We start from the raw sequence: 23,154 nt of genomic DNA, 5'->3' as shown, positions 1-23,154 counted from the left end.
CAGGAAGCAGAAAGGTTAGACCTGAGATCAGCTGAGAGGAAGTGGAAAAGAAAGCAAAGGTGGTGTGAGAGGGCACCAACTTCACAGAATTTCCTAAGTTTCTTCTTGAGGGTTGTAGTTTTTACTGCCCATCCCTTTTGTGGGTGAGGACTTTTTAAGCTAACTGTTCTTCTAAATGAACAAAGCATTGTTAAATTTTTGGTACATATATAGAGAGAAAGATTCAGCCAGCAAGTCCCATAATATGAATTCCCTCATTTATTTTGCCAGGTTGCACTCATTTTTCAAATGAGTAAAATGAAGCTTGGAGCAGTTAAATAAGTTTTGCCCAAATTTGCACACACAATAAATGACAGGATTCAAACTTGCAGTCTGATTTCTACCATCCTTTTTCTGATCTATTATGTGATATTATTTCTATTTGGGTCTTGAGCACAATATAGTCCCACGCGTGGTGTTAACACTTGAGTGAAATATCCATTTGTCCTTTGCCTCTGAGGCCCTTCAGAGTGTTTAAACCTCGAGGTCTTTGAGAGAGAGCACCTTGAAAAGGAAGAGGCAGGGCTGTGAATCATGACCTCTCTGGCCAGAAGAACTCAAGGCCTCTGAGGTAAAATGTTTACAGTAGCTAATTGGTAACATAGCTCTCTGCTGGGAAGATAGGAGGATGAATCAATCCCAACATCCTGCTCAGAAACCCCAACGCTAGAGTCAGGACCCTGGTACATTCCTAACAACTTTGTTTTAATTAAAGTCCCTGGAGGCTGACCCTAGTCTGCAAATCTGTCTCTGCACTCATATGTACGGTGGTCAATCATGTCAAGTGGTGTTTTTCCCCTCTTGTGGCATCCATCAGCAAGCCACCAGCCATTGATTATTTTCAGAAATAAACACACTTTGTTACCCTTATCCTGAGGAGCCAGGAAGGGTGAGGGAATGTCGGGGAGTGTTTCTATGTCCTAGAGTGGAAACCCAACAGGGAATATTTGCACATCGGAATACCAATGTGAAAATTGGCTGCTTCTTATTAATAAGCAAAGGAACTCAAAACAATTTGGCACTGCTGCCTGCTTTAAATTTTTCTAGAAGTTTTGCAATTCTGACTAAGGCCTAACAAGTACATTTTTAATGTTGCTTTGTTATTTTATAGCAAATGAATCAAGTAGTCTGACCTTCCTCACTTACTGAATGAATTTACTTCCTTTCTTTCTCCTCATTCTCTAAAATGAAAAAGATCTGTTATTGACAGATACCCATTTTTTCCTACCATTACATATTTAATGAAAAAAAAATTTAAAAATTAATGTATGAATTTTAGGGCCTGATTTTGTTTAAGCCCTTAAGTATACAAGCATAGGCATTTGTGTGTGTTTAGGGAGTGGGGGGTTTGCTTTTCCAGTTTAATTAGAAGGCATTTGTAGGAAAAATTAAATGGTCATTGGTTAGTCATAAAGGACTCACTGATTTTCACTAGAACAAGCTGCTATATTACAATTGCTTTTTTTTTCCTGGTCTGAATATGTTTCTTCATTTTCAGGGCTACGAGGGTTCTCTTATAAAGCTCACATCTAAGCAGGTAAGTATTCCAGACTTTTGTATAAATGATCATTTTTATAATGAGTGAGTTGGCTTTCTTCAGGACTACTATGGGCTGGGAATTCTTTTATAATTTCCACTGGGGTTTGACTTTGTTGCTTTAAATTTAGGGTGAAATGGATTAGGATTTAGCCCAGGAAAATCATTCATAATTTCGGGGTGTCAGGTACTACCTCTAAGCAGGCAAATGTAATTCCTTCAGCATATTTATGTGGGATTGATTTGTATATTTAAAAGAAATGATTATTATCCAAATTGACTTTTAGTCCAGGTTCTTGCTGTTTTGTTTTTTTTTTTTAATTATTAAGTATAAAGTTAAATAGACAAGCTTTCACAGTCAGTATGAATGTTTAATGATGACGGGGTCTGCCTCTCAGACCTCTTACTCCCAAACCTAGAATGGACAGTGGCATACAGTGACCCTGATCTTTCCTGCAAGCTTCTTGGAAATTTTTAACAATGTTTTTGTTGTTATTTTAATGTTGAACACTGAGCATACTCCTCTGCCAGCTACTTTTCCTTTCTCAAGGAGGTTTTCTTTGTTTCATGAGGAATAGGCTATGTTGCTAACACTCTTCTGGATTGAAAGGTAGTCCAAAGGGATTATTACCTCTCTGTTTATTGGGACAATGTGGTTTACATGCTTGATTAAACACAGGACTTTTTAAAGACATCCCTTGGGATTTGAGATGGAAATGTTTGTTGTAAAATTTTGATCTTAGCAAGACTGCAGGGATGTTATCACTGTGTCATTGTATTCCTTGCACTTACAGTGTACCGAAAGGTGATTCGGTTCTCTTTCCATTTTAAAAGATGAAGAAACTGAGGTACAGTGAATTTAATTTAGGAAAGTAGAGCCTCTTGATCCAAAATTTTCTCTACTCCTTTGTCCACTACTGCTCACCTTCCAACCCCTGCTAGATTTTTTTTTTTTTATGATACTTTTAATCCTCAGCTGTGCCCTTGAAGAGCCACCTTCACAGTCCCTTTGATTCATGTTAGAAATTTGGCTAAGACACTGAGTCATGATTCTTCTGGACTGGCTTTCTTATTTCTACCCATTGCCTGTGGTCAATTCTTTATCTTAGCTGTTCAGTTTGACATCACCTTTGACCCAGAAAAATAACATCCCTGATTTTTTTTTTCCCCTTCATATTTCTTTTTCTTTCCTCAGCCCGTAGGTTTTGTCAGTTTTGACAGTCGCTCAGAAGCAGAAGCTGCAAAGAATGCTTTGAATGTGAGTACTGGTGATGGATCTTTGGGGGTTTCCTTGTGAGGTGGTGGGAGTATAGAACTTCCTTGGATGGGGACTCAAATGGACTACCATTGCCCAATGTAAGAGGGGAGGGGCCATCAATTCAATGAGCCCTCTAAAGAGATGTTTCCTAGCACTGTGGTCAGATATGCAAAGTGTTAAATAATAGCTTTATTCTAATGCTGAAGTTATCTGATGGTGTAGCCCTCATTCTAATTCAACCTAGTCACATTTCATGGTACTGTCCTGTTCATTTGACCATTTATACACTTGGTGACTAAGTCTAAGCCAAGAATAGATGAGCATCTTGGATTTTCTTATGAGGTTATTAGGTGTGTGGCTTTTTTTTTTTATAGGTCATAGTCTTTATTCTGATTAATCAAAAACTCACATATGACTTTCTCAAAAGACATTCTGCATTGTGACATAATAAATGACTAACTGAGCCGTAATTACAGGCATAATTGAGGAGAGATACCTGTATTTCATTCATAGGCATCTTGTCTGCCGTATGTTTTGAAATTTTTACCTGCCCCCCCACTCCCCCACCCTGGGTATTTTTGAAAAACAAAACAATGTAAGGGAATCGAGCTGAGAGGGGTAGAAGGAAGCAATTTAGTTCTAGAGCTGAGGACTGGACTGATCTTTAACTGGGTTGTCTTGGGTCTGGTTCCATCCTGCTCCATCCAGTTGGCTCAAGAGGCTGTGAATGAGCATTGATTAAAGCAGCCACAAGTATGTAGGTGCTTCTGGAAAGGCAAGTGGCCTTTCCAGTTCACTGGATTGTAGTCCAGTCAAGACTGACTACAGACTGTCTTTGTGTTGCTTCAGCGAACTTGTGTTGCTGTGGAAACCCACAGGTGCCCCTGCCAACTGCAATTCTGAGTGTCTGGATGCTTTTGTAGACATGCTGAGGGGAGGAGAGAGAGACCCTATAGCCTGATGATGGGCAGGCCCTCGGGAAAGCCTTTATATGGGCCTGTTCACTTGGGATAATGGTGTCATTGTGACATAATCTTGAAAAGTTTTTAGGCTTTGGGGAAAAGTATATATGCTCTCAGAAATTGGTTTGCTTGTTAATGTTGGTTTTTGCATGAAAACGTGAACATTTTAGGTATCCAGAAGATCCAAAGAGCTCTGAATTTTTATAGACTTGGATAAATGACCTGATCAGAACCGATTACTCACTCTATTCCTCTTAGAACAAAATGTAAACCATTTATTTATTGAGCACTAGTAATACTCACTGAATATTAGTGTATAATGGGGTTTTATTATAATTTTTGCATTACACAGAAGATAGAATTTTCTCAATTTAGCCAGATTTTAAGTTTAAAAATAAAGCCATGATTTCTATTTAAGCATTGTTTTCTGACAGTTTAGGTGGCATCTTTCTAAAAGCAGAATTATCCTGAAGCCTTCAAAGTTAGTTAAATGAAATTTTCACCAGGATTTTTTATTTAGTCTTATAAAGGAAGTGACCTTAGTTGTTTGCTTATTCGCAGAATACCCTCCATTGTATTTTATCTCTGCTCTGTGTAGAAAGATGTTACTGATACACTGTGAAGAACAGAAGAATTTTATAATGACCTTTCTAACAAAGGCAGCATTCCCTTATATTCGGCATTGAGGTTTTTTTTAAGCAGATAAATTTATTTTAGGGCTTCTCTGGTAGTCTTGGGGTTAAGTCTCAACACTATCACCGCTATGGCCAATATTCGATCCCCTTCCAGGGAGCTAACCCACATGGCACAGCAGACCTCTCCTGCCTCAACCACCACTCCCTGCCAGCAGTGTATTCCAGTAGATCCGCCTATTCTGCTCCCCACTCTGTCTCTGGTGAATCCTCTCACATCCTGCACCTTTGGCCTACACCCCGCTACTTCTATGCAAAAAAAAAAAAAAAAAAAAAAGCTTATTTTAAAATGTTTAAGTGGTCAATGTCACACATACAATGTCATATTGTATGTGTTTCCTTGCCTTGCTAAGCAGAGTATAGTTGACATTTCAGACTTTCTTGGTACCTAAAAGTTATCATTACTAGTACAGAGAATGAACCATGCCCTTTTCTGAGCCAATTGGCCAAGTATCTTTATGCTTCCATGTCCAAAGGCCTGGTTTTAGGTTCTTCTGTTCAGCTCTTTTCACTGGCAATGAGCCTCCCCTTAGCACCATCCTCTCCCTTAATCACTAATCATTAATAATGTTTGCCGCTCATGTATTAGTAACTTGGGAAGAACTCTAAAGAGAAAAAGGTCGAATTTTGTTCATTCTTTGAACCTCAGGGTAACTCGTAAATTTCCTGTGGAATATTGAACCAGACGTGTTCTGCTCAGAGGCTGACTTATGAGTGCAGGGCATTTGCTGAGCTCTTGGTTGATCTTTCTGCATATTGTAAACTTTTACATGTAAAGTACTAGAGGTCTTTGTGTCTTATTGTTGTTTAGGAGACTGAGACCTAGGTAATATGGATGGCTGAGTTGGAGAGATGTAAATTTAGAATTATCGCTGGAAATATGTCTGTTGGATCTTAGTCCTGTAATTTTACATAACATCTTGCTGTTGGTTGGCCATGGAATGTTGCTGCATTTTTTTCTGGTGCAGTGACTGACTATTTAATCCACATTGTCTAGGACAAATGGCCACGATAAAGTTTGGTATGTGACAGTGGAGCAGGGTTGCTTCTCTCTACACAGAAAACAGACCCCTTCTGGGTAACGGACTTAGTCATGAACCCTGCCATATTCTCTTTTCAGTCATCTTTTATAATTGGTGAATTAAAAACATAACTGTGCTCACAACTGTTACACATTTCTCTTGTGTCATTTATCCAGGCTCTCCTAAAAGCTTTTCTTCACATTCCTTTGGGGGAAAATTCCATGACGTAATGTTTTGTTACATTCTATTGTTGAGAAACTTAAACCTCAATCTAGCAGGGCCTTCTGTATATCACAGTTTGGTGTTAGAGGGACTTCTCCATGTCTGGAGCTTCTCAGCATGTTGTTTAAACTGGTTATTGTCTTGTCAGTTATTAGTAGTGTTAGTCTTTTTGCAAAATGACTAATTTTTAAATTCATTTATATTTTCTTCTATTTTCGTATTATGCTTTAGTCAGTTTGATAATTTTGGGGGAAAACATGCTCAGGTTAAATTAAATGATAACACTGAACTTTAATCAGGTGGTTACTCAGTTTGTCTAAATAGAATATGTTTTGTTTTTAAAGCAAAAACTCCCCAGTTAAGCTAAAAATGACCTAAACCCAGACATCCCTTCAGATTATCTGTGGCTCCATTAATCCACATAATTAGAAACCCCATCCATTCTTTAACCTGACAGGAAAGTATCTGGCCTGTTTGTCACCCTTCACATTTAATACTTGAAATTTTGGAATGTAAATCAAATATAGTGGCATTGAAGAGTTAGCTTAGTTTAATTAAAATTTGATAGGTATAGATTTTAAGGGTGACACAGGAGATAGAAATCAGGGCATGTCTAAGGGTAAAGACCCTGAGCAAAGGCAGAAATAAACTGTCTGTTTTTTCCTACCTACCATGAAGACCCCCAAATCCCCAATTTTGCCTAGCTGAACTTGTATTTTAGCAAACAAAAGTGATTTGTGGTTAACATTACAGATTAATGGCCTCTTGTGTACAGTTCCATAACAGGCATTGTCTTACACTTGTTGGGGAATTGCTCAGGCTAAAGTACTTTGAAAGGTTGTGTGTCATCTACTAAATGTATGTGTCATTTGTTCTTCTCCCCTAATTTTATTTAATTTTTTTTTAAGATTTATTTATTATTTAATTATTTATACAAGCACTGGGTAAGTCAGAAGCGCGGGAGGGTGAGAGAATTCACCAGAGCCAGAGCGGGGAGCAGAGCAGGCAGAAAGACCGAAATACAATGCTAAGGGGAGCAGCGGGCTGCAGGAGAGGCCTGCGCGCCATGTGGGACCCTCCTCCGGTGGCCGGGGAGCAGCCGGGGATCGAACTGGCACTGCAGAGTTGCTGGCAGCTTCGCAACCCCGCGCTCAACTGCTGCGCCACCGGGGAGGCCCTCCCCTAATTTTAAAGAGTCATTATTCGTTGGTAGTTTATCATAGTATGTAACATATATCAAAGCTAGAGAAGTCAAACTAGATCACTGCTAATGCTCTTCATAACTAACTACAGCTGAGCTAGTACTGTAATAGGCTTTATTCTTAAGCTAGACTCATTGAACTAAATGATCTCTAATTATCATTGTACCCCCAAGTCCACTGAGTTCTTTTTAAATTAGCTTTATTGAGCTATAACTCACGTGCCATATGTATACATACATTTAAAGTATATGATTTAATGGCTTTTGCTGTTAAATTTTCTATATAACATATAACAAATGTTGCAAGCTCCATGATTTTTTAGTGTACAATTTCGTTCATTCAGGCATGAATTTCTTTTGTTGTGCAACAATCACCAGTACCTAATTTGGGGATGATGTTTCCATTTCTCCTCACTTGCCCCTGGTAACTTCTGTTTTATTTTCTGTCTCTTATTAATTTGCCTACTCTTAAAAAAATATAATTTGCTTACTATAAATGTTTAATATTTTCCCTTTCCCATCTGTTTTCTTTCAGCATTTTTTTTCACATTCTTCTACGTTGTAGCATTTATGAAACCACTGTTACTTTTATGACTGAATGACATTCCATTGTAGGGATAATCGGCATTGCGTTTACCCATTTATTTGTTGATGGGCAGTTGGGTTGTTTCCACTTCTTGGTTACTGTGAATAATGCTTTGGTAAACAGTGGCGTACATGTGTCTGTTAACAGGATCCCTATTTTTAATTCCTTTGGGTTATACCTAGGAGTAGAATTTCTGAGTCAAGTGGTAATAGTAATCACATTTTTATCTTTTTGAGCAACCTCCAAACTGTTACATAGAAATTGTGACATATTTCATTCCCCCCAGCAGTGTGTGAGGGTTGCTATTTCTCCATATCCTCCCCAAACTTAGTTTCTGTTTCGTTGGTTTTTTTGTTGTTGTCCTTTTTAATTCCTAGTAGATGTAAAGTGGTTATTGGATTCTTGATAAATCTTCTCTCTAATTTCAGTAGACTTGGGTTTTTTGTTTTTTGACTCCCATATGACCTAACACGTCGTTGCTTTTGGCAGGGTTTCGTAACATTTCTGTGATGGCAGTTCTAATTAATGGAACTGTTACCCTTACCTAGTTTACTTGTTTTAAAAAAGGGGAGGAAAAAACCCAGCTCTTGCATGATTCATTTAATAAGATAAGGCTTACATTTTGTATTCCTTGATATATGCTATGCAGGACATAAAGGAATAAAAAGGTGAAAAGCAGTTTGGTCTTGAATAGGAGAAAGATGGTAGACATTCAGACTTCAATGCAAGGAAATCCTAGTAAGTGAACAATTAAGAGTTGCTATATATGGCATAAAATTATTTCTTGATTATTGAAGACATTTATTGACTGTTGACAATATGTGTGGTTCAGAGACTTTTCAGAAAAATCCCTAAGAGTTTATAAGAAAGCATGTTCCAAAAGGTACTTGCTAGTTGAAAAACAACTGATACAATCAGGAAAACTTAGCTTTTTCCATCTCCATAAATTCCTGGCATTGAAGTAAACACTGCAGTTAACTTGTTTCACAATGATTCCAGCCTTCTGCATGATTTCAGTTTCATTGACTAGCTTGAACTTTCCACCTACTGAGTTTCCAAACAGTTGGTTATAATCAATTCATTATTCCTATACCAGGTTCCTCATCTGTAAAATGGGGACATTATTTACTTTCAAAAGTTTTGAAAGGAAATCAAAAACACTTGGAAAGACTCTAAATATGAAATTGCTCCATCAATACACTTTTTTTAGTATAAAAAAATGTGGCCATAAAGTGCTAGTACAGACTCATGTACAGTGGGGACCTGAGACCATCGAGACACACACCAACCACACAGGACATTTGACAGAAATCTGGACCACAGTCTGTTTCCTGTGTCTCAGGTTACCCTGACAGGTTGTGCAAGTTAGGACTTTTGATCTTCGTATTTGTACAGCTTGTGCATTGGGTGAATTATTTCTACCGTACAAAACTTTGCACAAACACATGGATCCAGATGGCCTACCTCAGCTCCCCCCTCTACAGGCACCATGTCAATATGTTCCTTATCAGTTTTAAGAATTTCTCCCTAGATTTCTCTTAGCCTGTTGCTCAAAGTGGTTGAAGAGGCCCAATTAGTGTGATCTCAGCTGGGTAAGCAGGGCTGCCAGATGAGCTCATGAGTCCAAGCTAGTGTTTATTTGTTAAATCTGTTTATAACTGCTTACTCTGAACTTGCAGAGTTTTAAGGCAGCCATTTGACGTCACTTGGGGTTGGGGACTATGCCTGTGCCAGTGTAGGGCCACCACGATGCAGGGTTATTGGCTTCTCGACGGCTGCTTGCACTTTGGGGTTTGACAAGCACCTCAGTCCATGTAGGAGCCTTAAATTTGAAAATAGGCTTTCTTCAAAGGTCACACCACCAGAAATGAGTCAAACCCAAATACAATTAAAAAAAATAGTAGTTAGCAAAATGACTAGTGTGTGATTGCTTAATAAGTTGCAGATAGAATCAGGGAGTGGGGGTTTCTGTACTGCGCTCACTTTATGTTCCTGCAATTTGGGGATTGTTATAAAACTTCCCTAGGATGGTGTAACACATAATCTGAAAGTTTTTCTGAAAAAGCAGATGAATGTGAGGAATTTGCAAAATTCTTACTTTGCCTGAAGAAAAGTAGGTAATTTAAGTCTATTTAGCTTTCATATAAGAAACTGAAAAATATTACATTAGTAAAAGATATCCTAAAAAAGCTTGAAGAAAAGTAACCAAATTTTATTATCGGGAAGAACCACAGGTTCTTGCATATAAACCTGTATATATTCTAACGACAAACTACATTGGAAATCTCATGTGAAAGTGCCCTCAGACTTTGCATTGTGGCATTTTTTGAGGATCTACTTGTTCAAACTTACTGAGTCTCCCTTGTAAAAATGCAATTTCATTTTGACCTTTGCCCTTTCTCCATGATTCTGCAGGTATTTCAGAAATGTTGAGAATCTATTTGCCTCTATTGTAAATGTACGTAGAAAATACAGTTAGTGTTTGTGGAACATGATTGCAAAGAATGAGTTATCTGGCAGAACTCCTTTGGCTATGCAGTCAAGCCAGTTTTTGAAGCAGAAATCTCAACTCTTAGGCTATCCACATTACTGAGGATTCGTCTGCAGTACTACCCATTTTGGCGCCTTACATCACTCGTACTTTTAGTGAACGATCATCCTATGATAACAACTAGGGGCTGCAGAGTTCCCACACTAGCTTAATATTTTCTGATCATCAATACAGATTTGAACTTCTGGTTGACAAAGCTAGTAAGCGTCTCTGTAATTCGAATGCATTTAAGAACATTTTTAAGCTTCAGGGAGTGGGTTGGGACCTCCCTAGCTTAGAATATTTTGACAGGACATTTGTCAATTGTTGAAATCTGATTTCCTTGTAAATATATACAATGTGAAGTATTTTCTTGATAATAAAGCAGATTTTCTTGCTGTTTTCATAGACATTTAGTAGTTACATGGAAACATTAAGAGTCAATCACAGAACTAGTAATAGTCAATAACTTTTGTATGTAAAAATAAGTGGAGAGGTAATAGAGTAAATGCTCCTAGAGTATGAAAAAAAATTATATATGGTGCATTTTAAATATGGGGACAGGAATAAGAAAACAATTTTAGTGAACATTAGATTGCTTAATCTAGAACCTTAAAACTAAAATCTGAGAACACTAACATTTATCAAAAAATACAATGGAGCATATTTTTTAAAACTAAAATTTTTCTTCTAAAAGTGATAATTTGGGCCTCCCCAGTGGCAAAGTGGTTGAGCCCTGGGTTGCAAAGCTGCCTGCAGCCTCTGCAGCGCCGGTTCGATCCCCGGCCCCGGGCGAAGGTCCCACATGGCACGCAGACCTCTCCTGCTGAGCGCTGCTCCCGTCAGCAGTTGCTCTGCTCTCTGTTCTTCCTCTGGTGAATTCTCTCACCCTCCGGCACTTCTGACTGTACCCAGTGCTTGTGTAAATAAATAAATCTTCAAAATAAATAAATAAAAGTGATGATTTACACTACTAACATTTTGAAAAAGTAACTGGCACTTGAGTAATCTGGATATTGCATAAAGGGATTCAAGGTTTGTTCCTAACCATTGTGGGGTAAGTTAATTTTTAAAAAGATCAGTGTTTTTAACTTTAAAAATCCAAATATTTCCTTCAAAAATGCAGTTAGGTAGAAAATTCCTAGTGTACACTAGTAACCACTGGTTCTCTTATAGATTGCATCATTTTATTCCAATTTTGCCTTTTGTCTGCTTTCCATAAATGACATCACTCAAAACCAAAAATGGATGAGCAAATATGTAGAACTCCGAATGAACTTAGAAACGTGTTATGGGAAATGAAAATAAGCTTAGATGAGAAGGAAATCACATGTTTGAAAGCAGAAAGTTTGTAAGAAGGGAGCAAAAACAAAGTAGAAAAGCATTTCTGCCCTTGGAAAAATAGGAGTAAAAATTAGAATTCAGGCGTAATGTCAGTTTCATGAAGTTTTGGTATTCATTTTGAAGACCAGTGCAAATAAAGGTACATTGAATGGAAGACAGAAAAGGTTATTCAAGGTTACAGGTCATAGATTTCCCTCAAAGAAAAAAAGCAAACAAGAAGCTTATGAAAGAGAATCTGGCTAATTGTTTACATATCTTAGAATACTAAATAAATGAGTGACCAATCTAACAGGGGGAAAACTTCAGTTTTAGGAAATTCTGGGTAACCATTAGTAGGAAATACTGATTTCCCCCCGCCCAACATTCATTGTGTCTTCTTGATTTATCCGTTCATCAAATTCTAAAAACATAAAATGATTCTAAAAATTAATTTTAATTCACTGATGGATGTTAGAAAAAGTATACCATGTTTTTGAAGTCTTAGGATAGGTTGATGTGTTTATGCCTGGAAAAGTGTTTTCACTTGTGAAAAAAAGACTAAATTGAGGTTAAGTGGAGGGCAGGTAAAGGATGTCTTTTCATAACCAATGAGCACATCTAGCGCTTTCTAGGCAAAGGCAGAGTAATACAGATGTCAATGCCAGCAGGCCTGACTGACATTACTAATTCAAGGCTCTTCTCTGAGCCTTAATTTTCCTGTAAATATTCTATTGATAATACCTATTTCAAAGCATTGAGGATCAAATTAAATGGGAGAGATGTTTTAAAGTGACAAGTACTCAATAAATGGTTCAAAATCCTGGTAGTTAGTTGGTGGTAACGTGCACCAAGGACTGGTTTTCGTTCCTTAGCTCCCCCTTACTACTAACTGATTTAAAAATATCTGCGGAGTCCCAAATTCCACTGGGTTCAGAATATTTCTGGACATTGATTTTTTTATTACAATGTAGTTAATGGTAAATTGATTCATCTATCCTTCCTTAGAGCTTTCTGGGGAAATAAAAATGCAGTGTTGTACTTAATACTCTTAACTTTCAAAGGATGGTAAGCCCAACAAACATAGCCCCCCTCCCTCTTCAAACATAGCCCCCCACCCTCTTATTCTGTTTAGCTAATCACGCACGTCTTTCTCCATTTCTGGACCCATATGAATCTATTTCTAACCAAAGACCCACATCCATTTCTTATAAACTGTTATGTTTAGCAACCAATGATATTTCTGACTTGGGAGTTACTTTTCCAGACAAGCCTTTTTGTAGAAAGGGAGAAATTCAGCCTTAGTCTTGTTGGGTCACCACTCAGTGGTCTGGATTGTGATGCAGTAGAGCAGGAAGTGCACAGATGGAAGTTGCTTAGAGTTGAGATCCATTTTGACTTTTTTTTTTCCCCCTGGCTCCTTGTGCAGCACAGGAAGTACTTTGCAGTGAACTTCCGAAGTTTGGCCTTCAATGTTTACATTCTTTTCAACTAACTTGTGTCTAAGCTTCAAATTCTTGATGGTCTGTGCTAGATTTTTAAAAATCAGCTTTAAAGGAACAAATGCTACCCTCTCCTTATTTATGTATTTCTGTGTTCTTACTGTATTCATCAGATAACATATTTCCTGCCCTGAACTGATTTATCTGTAGTGGTGTTAATAAATTACTTTGAGAGGGCCTCCCCGGTGGCGCAGAGGTTGAGCGCTGGGTTGCAAAGCTGCCCGCAGTGCCGGTTCAATCCCCAGCTGCTCCCTGGCCACTGGAGGAGGGTCCCACATGGCGCGACAGACCTCCCCTGGCGCCCGCTGCTCCCCTCAGCAGTGTACTTCGGTCCTTCTGCCTGCTCTGCTCCCTGCTCTGGCTCTGGTGAATTTTCTCACCCTCCCGCGCTTCTGACTGTACCCAGTGCTTGTATAAATAAATAAATCTTTAAAAAAAAAATAAATTACTTTGAGGACGAAATAACTTTGTGTAGATGATACACAGTTTTGATACTCAGTAAAGTTGAGACTGTAAAAGCTGTTGATCTCTGGAAATATTTTTAATTTTTAAATGTAATGCAGCCTTTACACACACACACACACACACACACACACACACACACACAGAATCAGTCTATTACCATGTTATGTATGTACCTTAGTGTGGGAGACTCCCCTGGATTCTGTAGCAGGAAGGATGTTCATTGATGAAAAATTTGAAGATAGAAATATCTGTAAGAAGAAAGAAACAGAGCTGTAAAATGTAATTGGGGGTCTATTGTGGGTTGTGTCTGATCTTTAAATGAAAGTTTCTTCTGAATGGTTTTGGAAAGTTTAGGCACCTGTCTTTTTTCAGTTGTAGAGTTTGTTTACATTCGGCACTGCATTTCCTTTCCTCACAATCTTTTTTCCTGCTATACTAGTCACTAATAAAGACTCAAAGTAAACGTTACAAAGTGATCTGTAAAGCATATATGGAAAGTTAAGTCCTCAAGTGACCTAACCAGTACATTAGGTGGAGCTTAAGGAAGAGTGTGCTGAATGCATTCTCTTACTCTGCCTGTCTCACAGTACATGTTCGTGTACTTCCCCACTTACACACACTGGTACATTTTTTTCTTTTGAAGCTACATTGTACAATGTTAAGTTATTCAGCATGTCTTTGGCGTTAGTAATGCTTTTAGACACAAACACATATGTCCGTTTTCTTATTTTGCCAGGTATGTGGCTAATACATATTAGATGTGGAGACAGGGTGACTTTCCTTCAGTAATTAGTGCATAGTTCTGTATCATTAGTCTTTTTCTTGTTTTTGTTTTGTTTCGTTTTTTTAAGATTTACAAGAACTGGGCTATAGGCCAGAGGTGTGGAGGTGAAAGGATTCACCAGAGACAGAGTGGGGAACAGAACAGGCAGATCTACTGAAATACACTGCTGAGGGGAGCAGCACGCAAGTCAGGAGAGGTCTGCTGTGCTATTGTGGGTCACCTCCCTGGCCGGTGATCAACTCGTGCTGCAGTGGCTGCAGATAGCTTCATAGCGCTATGTCTCAACCCCTTGCGCCACCAGGGAAGCCCTCATTAGTCTTTTTCTTGAAGAGCTGACACCAACTCTTAAAACTCCAGTCTCAATATTAGCAACTCTTTTAGCTTTGAAGAACCTCATATATAGGATATGTAATTAGTAAGTATTTAGCAACACATCCTTTCCCTGTTCAATTTAATTTGTTGGTTTCATTATTTAGTTTTCCTTTTTCCTCAGTGCCACACTCACTGATTCAAGCCCATGGTCTGGGCTTTCCAGAGAAGAATCACATAGCCTAGAAATTACACGGTCACATTGACATTCCTTTTTGACTCTCATTCTGGCTGCCTTTGTCTGAGTGCCTTCATTCAGCAGGTGATAGGACTAAAAGGAGGTCATGCAGCCTGCTACCTTTTTTCTCCTGAAAAGGAAAAGCAGGGATACGTATGAGAACATTCATCGACCCTCCATGCCCCCTTGTGAGAAGAGAACGAGGAAGCAAAAGGGACATACAGGGAAGGGGACTGACTGCTGACTGTACCAGCCACCTTTGATGTTTGTGTGTTAAGGATTCCAAGAGATGCCTCGTTCCTTCTGGAACAGTTGACCCCTGTTTACTTTCACAATCCTCAAAGTAAAAGTGTTAACGTCAGGATTCCTGCATGAAAGAACACCATCTGCACTCTGGCCTCTGTTTCTTTCCAGGTAATATTATCTATTTCAAAATGTCACTGTAAAATACTGCTTTAATGGGTAATTTACCGGACCTGAAGTGGAGACAGCCTTTCCTAACATTGTCAAGATCCAGGTCTTTCAATCTTCCTTTGCAGGACAGTTTGAAAACATAGTGGCAAAAGTTCAAATAACCATGCCCTCTCAACCCTTTGCAAAATAAACTCGGTGTGACTCTGATTCTGTTGACATGTTAAAGATTGAGTTTATAACTTCTTCAAAGGCCCTGTCATGACTTTATAGTCATGCTATACAAAGCAGATTCTCCCAGGGCATGGTTATGTACCCAAGGGGGTGGCTGACTAACAAAAGTGTGCTTTAGTGCATAAGAAATTTAACCAGGGTGAACGATCGAGTCAAATGGAGACCCAGATATTTCGAAGACCTTCTACCACACTCTCCTACAAAGTGGAGTCTGTCCCTATAGTTACCAGCCACTCCCTTAAAGAGCTATGCGAACCAACAGAAGTGAACAAGAGAAACAGGACAACTCCCTGTGGGAGAAATGAAACCCGGTGAAGTTAAAGAATTCTGAAACTGCACAGCACCAGCCAGGACAGCAGATCAGGTCTTCTGTTCCTCCTTCTAGTTGGGGGAGTCTCAGAGTATGACTCTCATCCTTCACTTTTGGAAGTGGTATCAAAGCACCTTTTTGGAAAGACCAAAAGAAAAATAAATCCTATAAATCCTTTTTAGGAGTAGTAGCTCCTTAGCTGATGAGTAGAGGGTCATCGGAGTGTTTATTGTACGTTGGACATTAATCTGCCATCGACAAGATCTCCTTCCTTAGCACCTACACTATGAGATATGGACTGTATTTCCCAGTTTATCTCTGAGGAAACTGAGGCTCCAAAAGGTTCAACAACATATCCATGATTGGCAGTGGAGCTAGATTTGAATGCAGAGTCTGACTCTAAGACCCACAAACCTAATGGCCACAATTTAAGTCTCTTACTTGACAAGAAGGTGTACTCCAAAATCGGTTGTGACTTTGTGTCTTGGGCTGTCTCCTTTGTAGTCCCTGTAATTAACTGCAGCTGAAGCACCTCTGGAGAACCAGTTTTCTTGTTATCTTTACCAGTAAGTAGCAGGGAATTCAAGACTATCTTCTCTTAGCTGCTTTTCTAGTTTTTCTGATTTCGAAGAGCAGAGATGAAGTTTATGTTTGTAGATTTCACTATGAGAGTCTGGCTGAGTGGTAAGAGAGGGTATGAATTGTCACCACTTGCTGACACGAATAGAAGTGAAGCCTAGGATATGCTGCATTTTAGGGAGTAACCTAGTCATTTGGGAATCATGTTAAAATCCTTTTTTTCCAGACTTAGGATGGCAAGTGAGGGATGATAGTGTGTTTACATTGGCCAAGCACACTCTGGTATATCACTTGGAGATCTGAGCTTCTTATAAAATACATCAGAAGAGAAACTACCTTGACTTGAAATCAAGGAAAAACCTCAGGAGCTATTCTAGGATAAACCTGGATGCCTGTTCCTTTCTGTCACTGAAACTTTCAATGCAAGAGAAATTGTCCTGTTTTAAGGAAGGTCTGGCTTAGAAACAAAATTTAATCATTGTAACCCCTTTAATGAAAAAGGGGGGGAAGGGGCATAAGACATCTAGAAACCTGATGCTTAACTGAAGCTTTTATCAGCAGTGGATTCATATAGCCCACCCTAACCCAGATGGCTGCGTAGTTTAATACAGACGTACTGTCAGTGGGGCAGGCACATGCTTATCATATGACTCTGCAAGAGCAAGATGGACAATGAGTAGTAAGGTAAATCCAGGGCAAGCACTTGGAGGCGGTTGAATTAAGAAAAGGAACAAGGCGTAATTGGTTTGGTCGTTTCTCAATGGGCAGTGACCCAGCAGCACAGGCTGTTGTATTAACAGTCCTGGTGTTACTGTGAGCAATGCCCATATTTAGGAAAAGTATGAAATACGGTTTACTTCTGATGGATTCTTCTTCTCACTTGTTCATTCTTTGTTAGAATCCACATCTACCTAAATTTCAGCACAGTGAAACTGTACAAGAACCTCCATTATTTGAAAATAATGTAGTCTTTGTAAAACAATAGAATTTCTCTCTCTCTCTCTCTCTCTCTCTCTCTCTCTCTCTCTCTCTCTCTCTCTCACACACACACACACACAAAATTATTGGAATAAGAAAACTGAATTTTGGATTTTCCCCGTCTGAATTTAGGTGTGTTACTTGATTTTTCTGGATCTTAACTTCTGTCGGGAAAACATGGCATTTTATTTTATTTTATTATTATTTTTTTAATTTTATATTTTTTTACATCATTTTTCACAATGTATGCATTTTCATCTTGGTTATAGTCCCCATAAAATTCCCACCACCCCCCCCCACCTTGTTTTGATCCTACTCCTATAGTGTGTCCCTGGTTTACAGTTGCTTGTTGATTTTGATTTTTAGGTCTCTTTTCCTGGTCCCTTATTTAGGTTTTCTAAATTCCTGCTGTGAGTGAGAACATCTAGTATTTTTCTTTCTCTTTCTGGCTTATTTTGCTGAGCATGGTCCCTTCCAGCTCCATCCATGTTGCTGCAAATTGCATGAGTTTATCTTTTTATCTTTTTTGATTGCTGAGTAATATTCCGTTGTGTATATGTACCACATCTTCTTGACCCAGTCATCTGTTTTTGGGCATTTGGATTGTTTCCATAGCTTAGCTATTGTAAATAGTGGTGCTATAAACATATGGGTGCAGGTGCCCTTTGAATTCATGTTTCTGTATCCTTAGGGTAAATACCTAGGAGTGGAATTGCTGGATCATATGACAGCTCCATCTTTAGCAGGTTGAGGAATCGCCACACAGCTCTCCATAGTGGTTGGACCAGTTTGCACTCCCACCAGCAGTGCAGGAGAGTTCCTTTTTCTCCACATCCTGGCCAACATTTGTTGTTGCTAGTTTTTTTAATATGTGAAACTTGGCATTTTAAAGTAAGACTGTCCTTATATTGTGTGGGGCTGTCTTGTCTGTATTTATATCGTAGGACTAAACACTCTTGCCTCCTGCCCTGTGAATGCTTGTAGGATCTCCAGTCAATTCAAAACCCCTGTACACCCTCACACATTTCCAAATATCCCTACGCAGTGAGTGTGGGGGGTGGAGTGCAGGACATTACCCATGGTTGAAAGCTATAAGGTGAGGGGGTCCCAAAAATTCAGTCCTAAGATTCTGTGAATTTCATGCTTTGTGAAAAGAAACCTTCACTACTTAGTATCAGAGAAGCTAACTCAGTTCTCTACCAGTTCCCTGTTTTCTCTGGTCTTTACTCAGAGATTTCTGTCTTTTAGAACTGTTTGGACATCATATTTTTTTTTCTTGCGAGACAGTAGAATGTTGATAAGTGGTAGACAATCTCTACTCATTTTCAAAAATATCATTGAATTGGGACAAAATTTTTAAATTGTATCTTTGATTTTCTTCCCACCCTCCCATTTCCCTTTTTCCAACCATCTTTTTTATTTATATGTATAAAGTGCAGTTTTTTTTTAAGATTTATTTATTTATGCATACAAGAAATGGGATACAGGTAGAGGTGCAGGGGGTGAGAGGACTCACCAGAAATAGAGTGGGGAACAGAACAGGCAGAAGAACCGAAATAAATACACTGCTGAGGGGAGCAGTGGGCGAGACAGGAGAGGTCTGCACCATGTGGGTAGCTCCCTGGCCTGCAGAGGCTGCACATAGCTTCATAGTGTGGTGCTTAACCCCTTGCGTCACCAGGGAGGCCCTGAAATGCAGTTCTTTAACTTCCTCTTCTACACTGTTGTCTCTGGGAGCCTCATCCATTCCACTCTAACAGATTACAGAGCCCAGATTCAGGTTTCTATTTGCTCTGTCATTTAGTCACCTTAAGGCCCCAATTGAATAGAACAATTGTTTGCAGGCTCCTGGGGAAATTTTTTTGCGTATCCCTTGCCTAGAGTCTGTTTCTAATCTGAAGAATGTTTTGTGCCGCCTGTAGGAAACTGACAAGTGTTCAGGAAACTAAATATATTTTGGTCCCTTGAGATCTCAGAATATCTCTAAAGTGTGTACTTACCTCCTAGTTTCTGATAACAATGACATGTCGATCAATAATTTTAGAAAACAGTTCATATGTCTAATTTCCAAAAGGGAAAAGTAAATTATTTCAACTCCATTCCCTTTTAGATCTTGAAAGATTTGTGTTCCCTTGTGACTAAGATACTTTCAAAATAGAAGGCTTTTTCCTTTCACTTTTAACATATCAACATACAGACATGCAGATCAGAACCACAGCGAGATGCTACCACTTCATACCACTAGGATGATTGAAATTAAACAGACAGGCAACAAGTGTCCAAGAGAATGTAGGGGAAATTGAGATCCCTTGGGATTACTGGGATTGCGGAGTTAGCCACCTAGAAAGCCCAGTTACATAGTTCTTCAAAAACATTACTAGAGTTACCAGTCGAGCAGTTCCACTCCTAGAGAATAGAAAACTAGGTCCTCACTAAAACTTGTCATACGTGTTCATAGAAGCCCAAAAGGGAAATGACCCAGTGTCCATCAGCCAAAGAAAGGATAAACAAAACGTGTTATATTTGTACAGTGGCATTCAGAAAAAATATATAATGAAATTCTGTGATGTGCATGGATGAACCTTAAAGACATTATGGCTAAAAGAAGACATTCAGCAGAGACCAAATATTGTATGATTTACATTTGAATGAAATGTCCAGCGTAAACAGTCAAATACAAAGAGATTAGAGGTAGAAAAGTGGTGGTAGGGGGCAAGTAGAGAAGAGAGTGACAGAGGAGTGAGCAGTGACCGCTAATGGGTACAGAGTTTCCACTGGGGTGATGGAAATGTTCTGAAGTTTTATGTAATAGTGATGGTTGCACAACTGTGACTATGCTAAGAATATTTGGTGTTCAGAAGGGTGCATTTTATGATAAAGGGGTTGTATTTCATAAAGCTTGGATTTAAAATACCTAATAGCATGATATTTCAGCAACTTTTAAAATAACAGCATTTGCATTGATTTTTCAAGTAAGTCCACGTTAAGTAAATAGAAACTTAAGGCATAAATGAAACAGATTTTGGTGTTTTGTTACTCAGCAAGAAAGCACTCAAATACATTTTTGTAGAAAAATAATTTGACTGTGGCATGATTAGGCCACTTCCAATCTTCAATTTCTTGCCTATCTCCTCCTTCCTCACCCCAGTACAGTTATGACTGTTAATCTTTTGAATACAGCATACATAAGAATAGGTAATACGCATCATTCTCTCATTTATTCCTTAGCTTATTCTGGTCAGCAGCAGGGGAGGGAACTGACTTATTTATTATCTTGTTTTGGTCAGCGCTGTAGCAGAAAAAACTGGTGTTGGAGTGCTGCATTTCTTAGGGAAAGAACCCAGGAGGTTGCCGAGAAGTTAATTGTTTACCAAAGTTCAGCCAAGACATGATCTCAATGAATTATAATACAGCTATACAGATGGAAGTCACACACACACCAGCAGAGTATGCCTTGCTCTGTAGTTACTCCTGTGAGTTGAATTGGTTCTTGTTCCTCATGTACCAGTATTTACCAAAACTATCAATGTTAATGCAAAAGTTTTCTGTTTAATGCTTGATAATTCCTATCGTTTAGAAAGAAATGACTTTACCATGATCCTCTATCTCACCCTTCTGTCTTACTTTTTCTGCCTTATAGGACATAATGACTGCTTTCAAATAAAAAAAAAAAACATAAAAAATTACAACTTAAGTAATGAGAAGCGCCAGCGGTTGGTCTCAGGTAGATGAGCTCCACTTGGTTATGAAGCAAGGATCTCTGCTGGAGTAAATCTGAAGGGACACATCTGAACTCCATCCTTCACAGGATCAGGGGCTATATCTGAAATCAAGATAGGGTGGTGTGGGGTGGGGAGGTAAGACAAGATGCAGGTACAGAGATTAGATTTCAAGGTCAGAAAGGCATCAGTACTGTTTGACCTTGACTTGACCTCCTTTCCTCAGCTTCCTGAACACACGATGGGGTTTCATTGACCTGATCTGTAAAGGTTAGAAAATTCTCAAGGCTCAGGAAGGACTGGGCTAATGATTATAAAAGAAAATGGATTTACTGGGATTTGTTGTTTATAGTTTCTGGTGACCAGTTATTCTGTATTAGAAAGTTAGAATAAATTGGTTAATACCTATATTAAAGAGCATCGTTTTATTTCCTTCAGCATAGATACCTGGCTAGGCAGGGTTTTCTGGATGCCACCCACACCTTAAAGCACAAGTGGGTTTTCATTTGGGTTTGGGCATGGGGAAAGTGATTGTAAGAAGCTTAACAACCAGGAAACTTTCAGCATATTAAGTTGACTCTTATGAAATTGCTGCTACTTTACTGTTTTTATTCTATTAAAAAATAAGTAAAAGTAATTTCACCTGGTTCAGTATATATGCCTCAGATCCACAGAATTACTGGCTCAGAATGGGTGTGTGTGTGTGAGAAATGCCAGCAGATTCTGATAGGAAATGAATGCCATCGGATCTAAAAGAAGTGGGTGACTCAGGACTGTCTCCCAGAGACAGTAGAGTAACTGGCAGGGCAGTCTCTTACTCTCCAGTAGACTTTCATACGGTTTGCCCAATTGGAATGATGTTCTCGAACATTTGAATTTGCCTTTACTGGGACTTTGTATAGGCTTTGGGCCCATCGCTCACCAGAAGAATGTCCACTCCTCCAGGTTCAGGCCAGGAACTTAACTGATTACTCCAGTTATACCTCCCTATTCCCTATGACATTTCAACATATTTCAATTAGAAATTGAAAGTTAGATAAAAGTAAATAACTACCACAAATGATACTAAAACCTTTGCTTATTTAGAAGCTTCTTTCAAAAGATTCCACTTATGAAGAAATCATGGTATATTGAGGGTGAGGTGTTAAAATTCTGGGTCCTCAGGACTTTAGACAATTTATATAAAACTACTCATGATTTAACTGACTTGATGAATCTTTTTAAATAGTTCTTCTTTTTAAAGATTTATTTATGCATACAAGAGCTAGGATGCAAGCCAGAGATGCGGGGATGGGGGGTGAAAGGATTCACCAGACACAGAGTAGGGAGCAGAACAGGCAGATTTACTGAAACACATTGCTGCGGGGAGCAGTGGGCGAGACAGGAGAGGTCTGCTGCGCTGTGTGGGTAGCTCCCTGGCCAGCCAGGGGATCGAACTCGTACTACAGTGGCTGCAGATGGCTTCATAGTGCTGTGTCTTAACCCCTTGCGCCATCAGTGAGGCCCAAGTAAAACAGTTTTACCTGCTGTTACTACATAGATAAAGCGAGGACAACACAGATGGACAATGAACCCAAATAATACAGACACAAATGAGTCTGGCAATCTCAAATGAATAAAGCAACCACAATGAACATAGAGGGAATGTGGGAGAACTACCCCAAATAATTCTTGAATATACATACTGGCCATACCCTTTCAGGTTGTAGACAGAAAAAACTGTTAATCAATATTGAACTGTAGTTGCTAATAAGTTTGTTTTATAACAGTAATGTTGTTTACTAAGTCTGATACTTAGTATGTTTTCCTGTTTTAAGTACATGAAGTAGGATTCAGAGAAGAAATTACAAATATGGGAAGGGACATCTGGAAAGAAAGTGGATTGGAATAGAAAATAAGTGCAGAGGGTACCATGGAACTAGCAGATTACCATTTAGCAACCAACTGTAAAGATTATTTCAGGTAAAAATCATCAAGAGATGTTAAATGTTTGATGAGAAACAATACAAATACACATACGCACACAACTCTCTAAGTATCTCCCTGTGTTACACTTACTAACTAGAAGGGGAAAATTGTAACCATACATAGTTAATATAGATAGCAGTGGGACAAAAATGACATCATATATCACCTGACACGGTGCATGGTGGATGACACAGATCCTGCCAAAGATGCATGCCCTGCGTTGATTCAGGAAACAAATCAGATAAGCTCAAATGGAGGAACATTCTACAAAGTGAAGAGCCTGTACTCT

General features: G+C 38.9%; 1 protein-coding gene across 3 annotated transcripts in view; it reads left to right on the top strand.

The window, feature by feature from the left end:
- The window catches only part of RBPMS (RNA binding protein, mRNA processing factor), a gene marked incomplete at both ends in the record, with an annotated part of 159,114 nt that overhangs the window by 73,634 nt on the left and 62,326 nt on the right, over positions 1-23,154 (top strand). For all 3 annotated transcript variants that reach the window (XM_084231620.1, XM_084231619.1, XM_084231618.1), the window contains 2 exons: positions 1,538-1,576; positions 2,771-2,833. In XM_084231620.1, the coding sequence (XP_084087746.1) occupies positions 1,538-1,576; positions 2,771-2,833 (102 nt within the window). The remainder of the gene's footprint in view (positions 1-1,537; positions 1,577-2,770; positions 2,834-23,154) is intronic.

Source organism: Talpa europaea, assembly GCF_964194135.1.
Source record: "Talpa europaea genome assembly, chromosome: 4".
NCBI classification, from domain to species: Eukaryota; Metazoa; Chordata; class Mammalia; order Eulipotyphla; family Talpidae; genus Talpa; species Talpa europaea.
The sequence above is the reverse complement of the archived record's forward strand: the minus strand, read 5'-3'. Positions and strand labels throughout refer to the sequence as shown.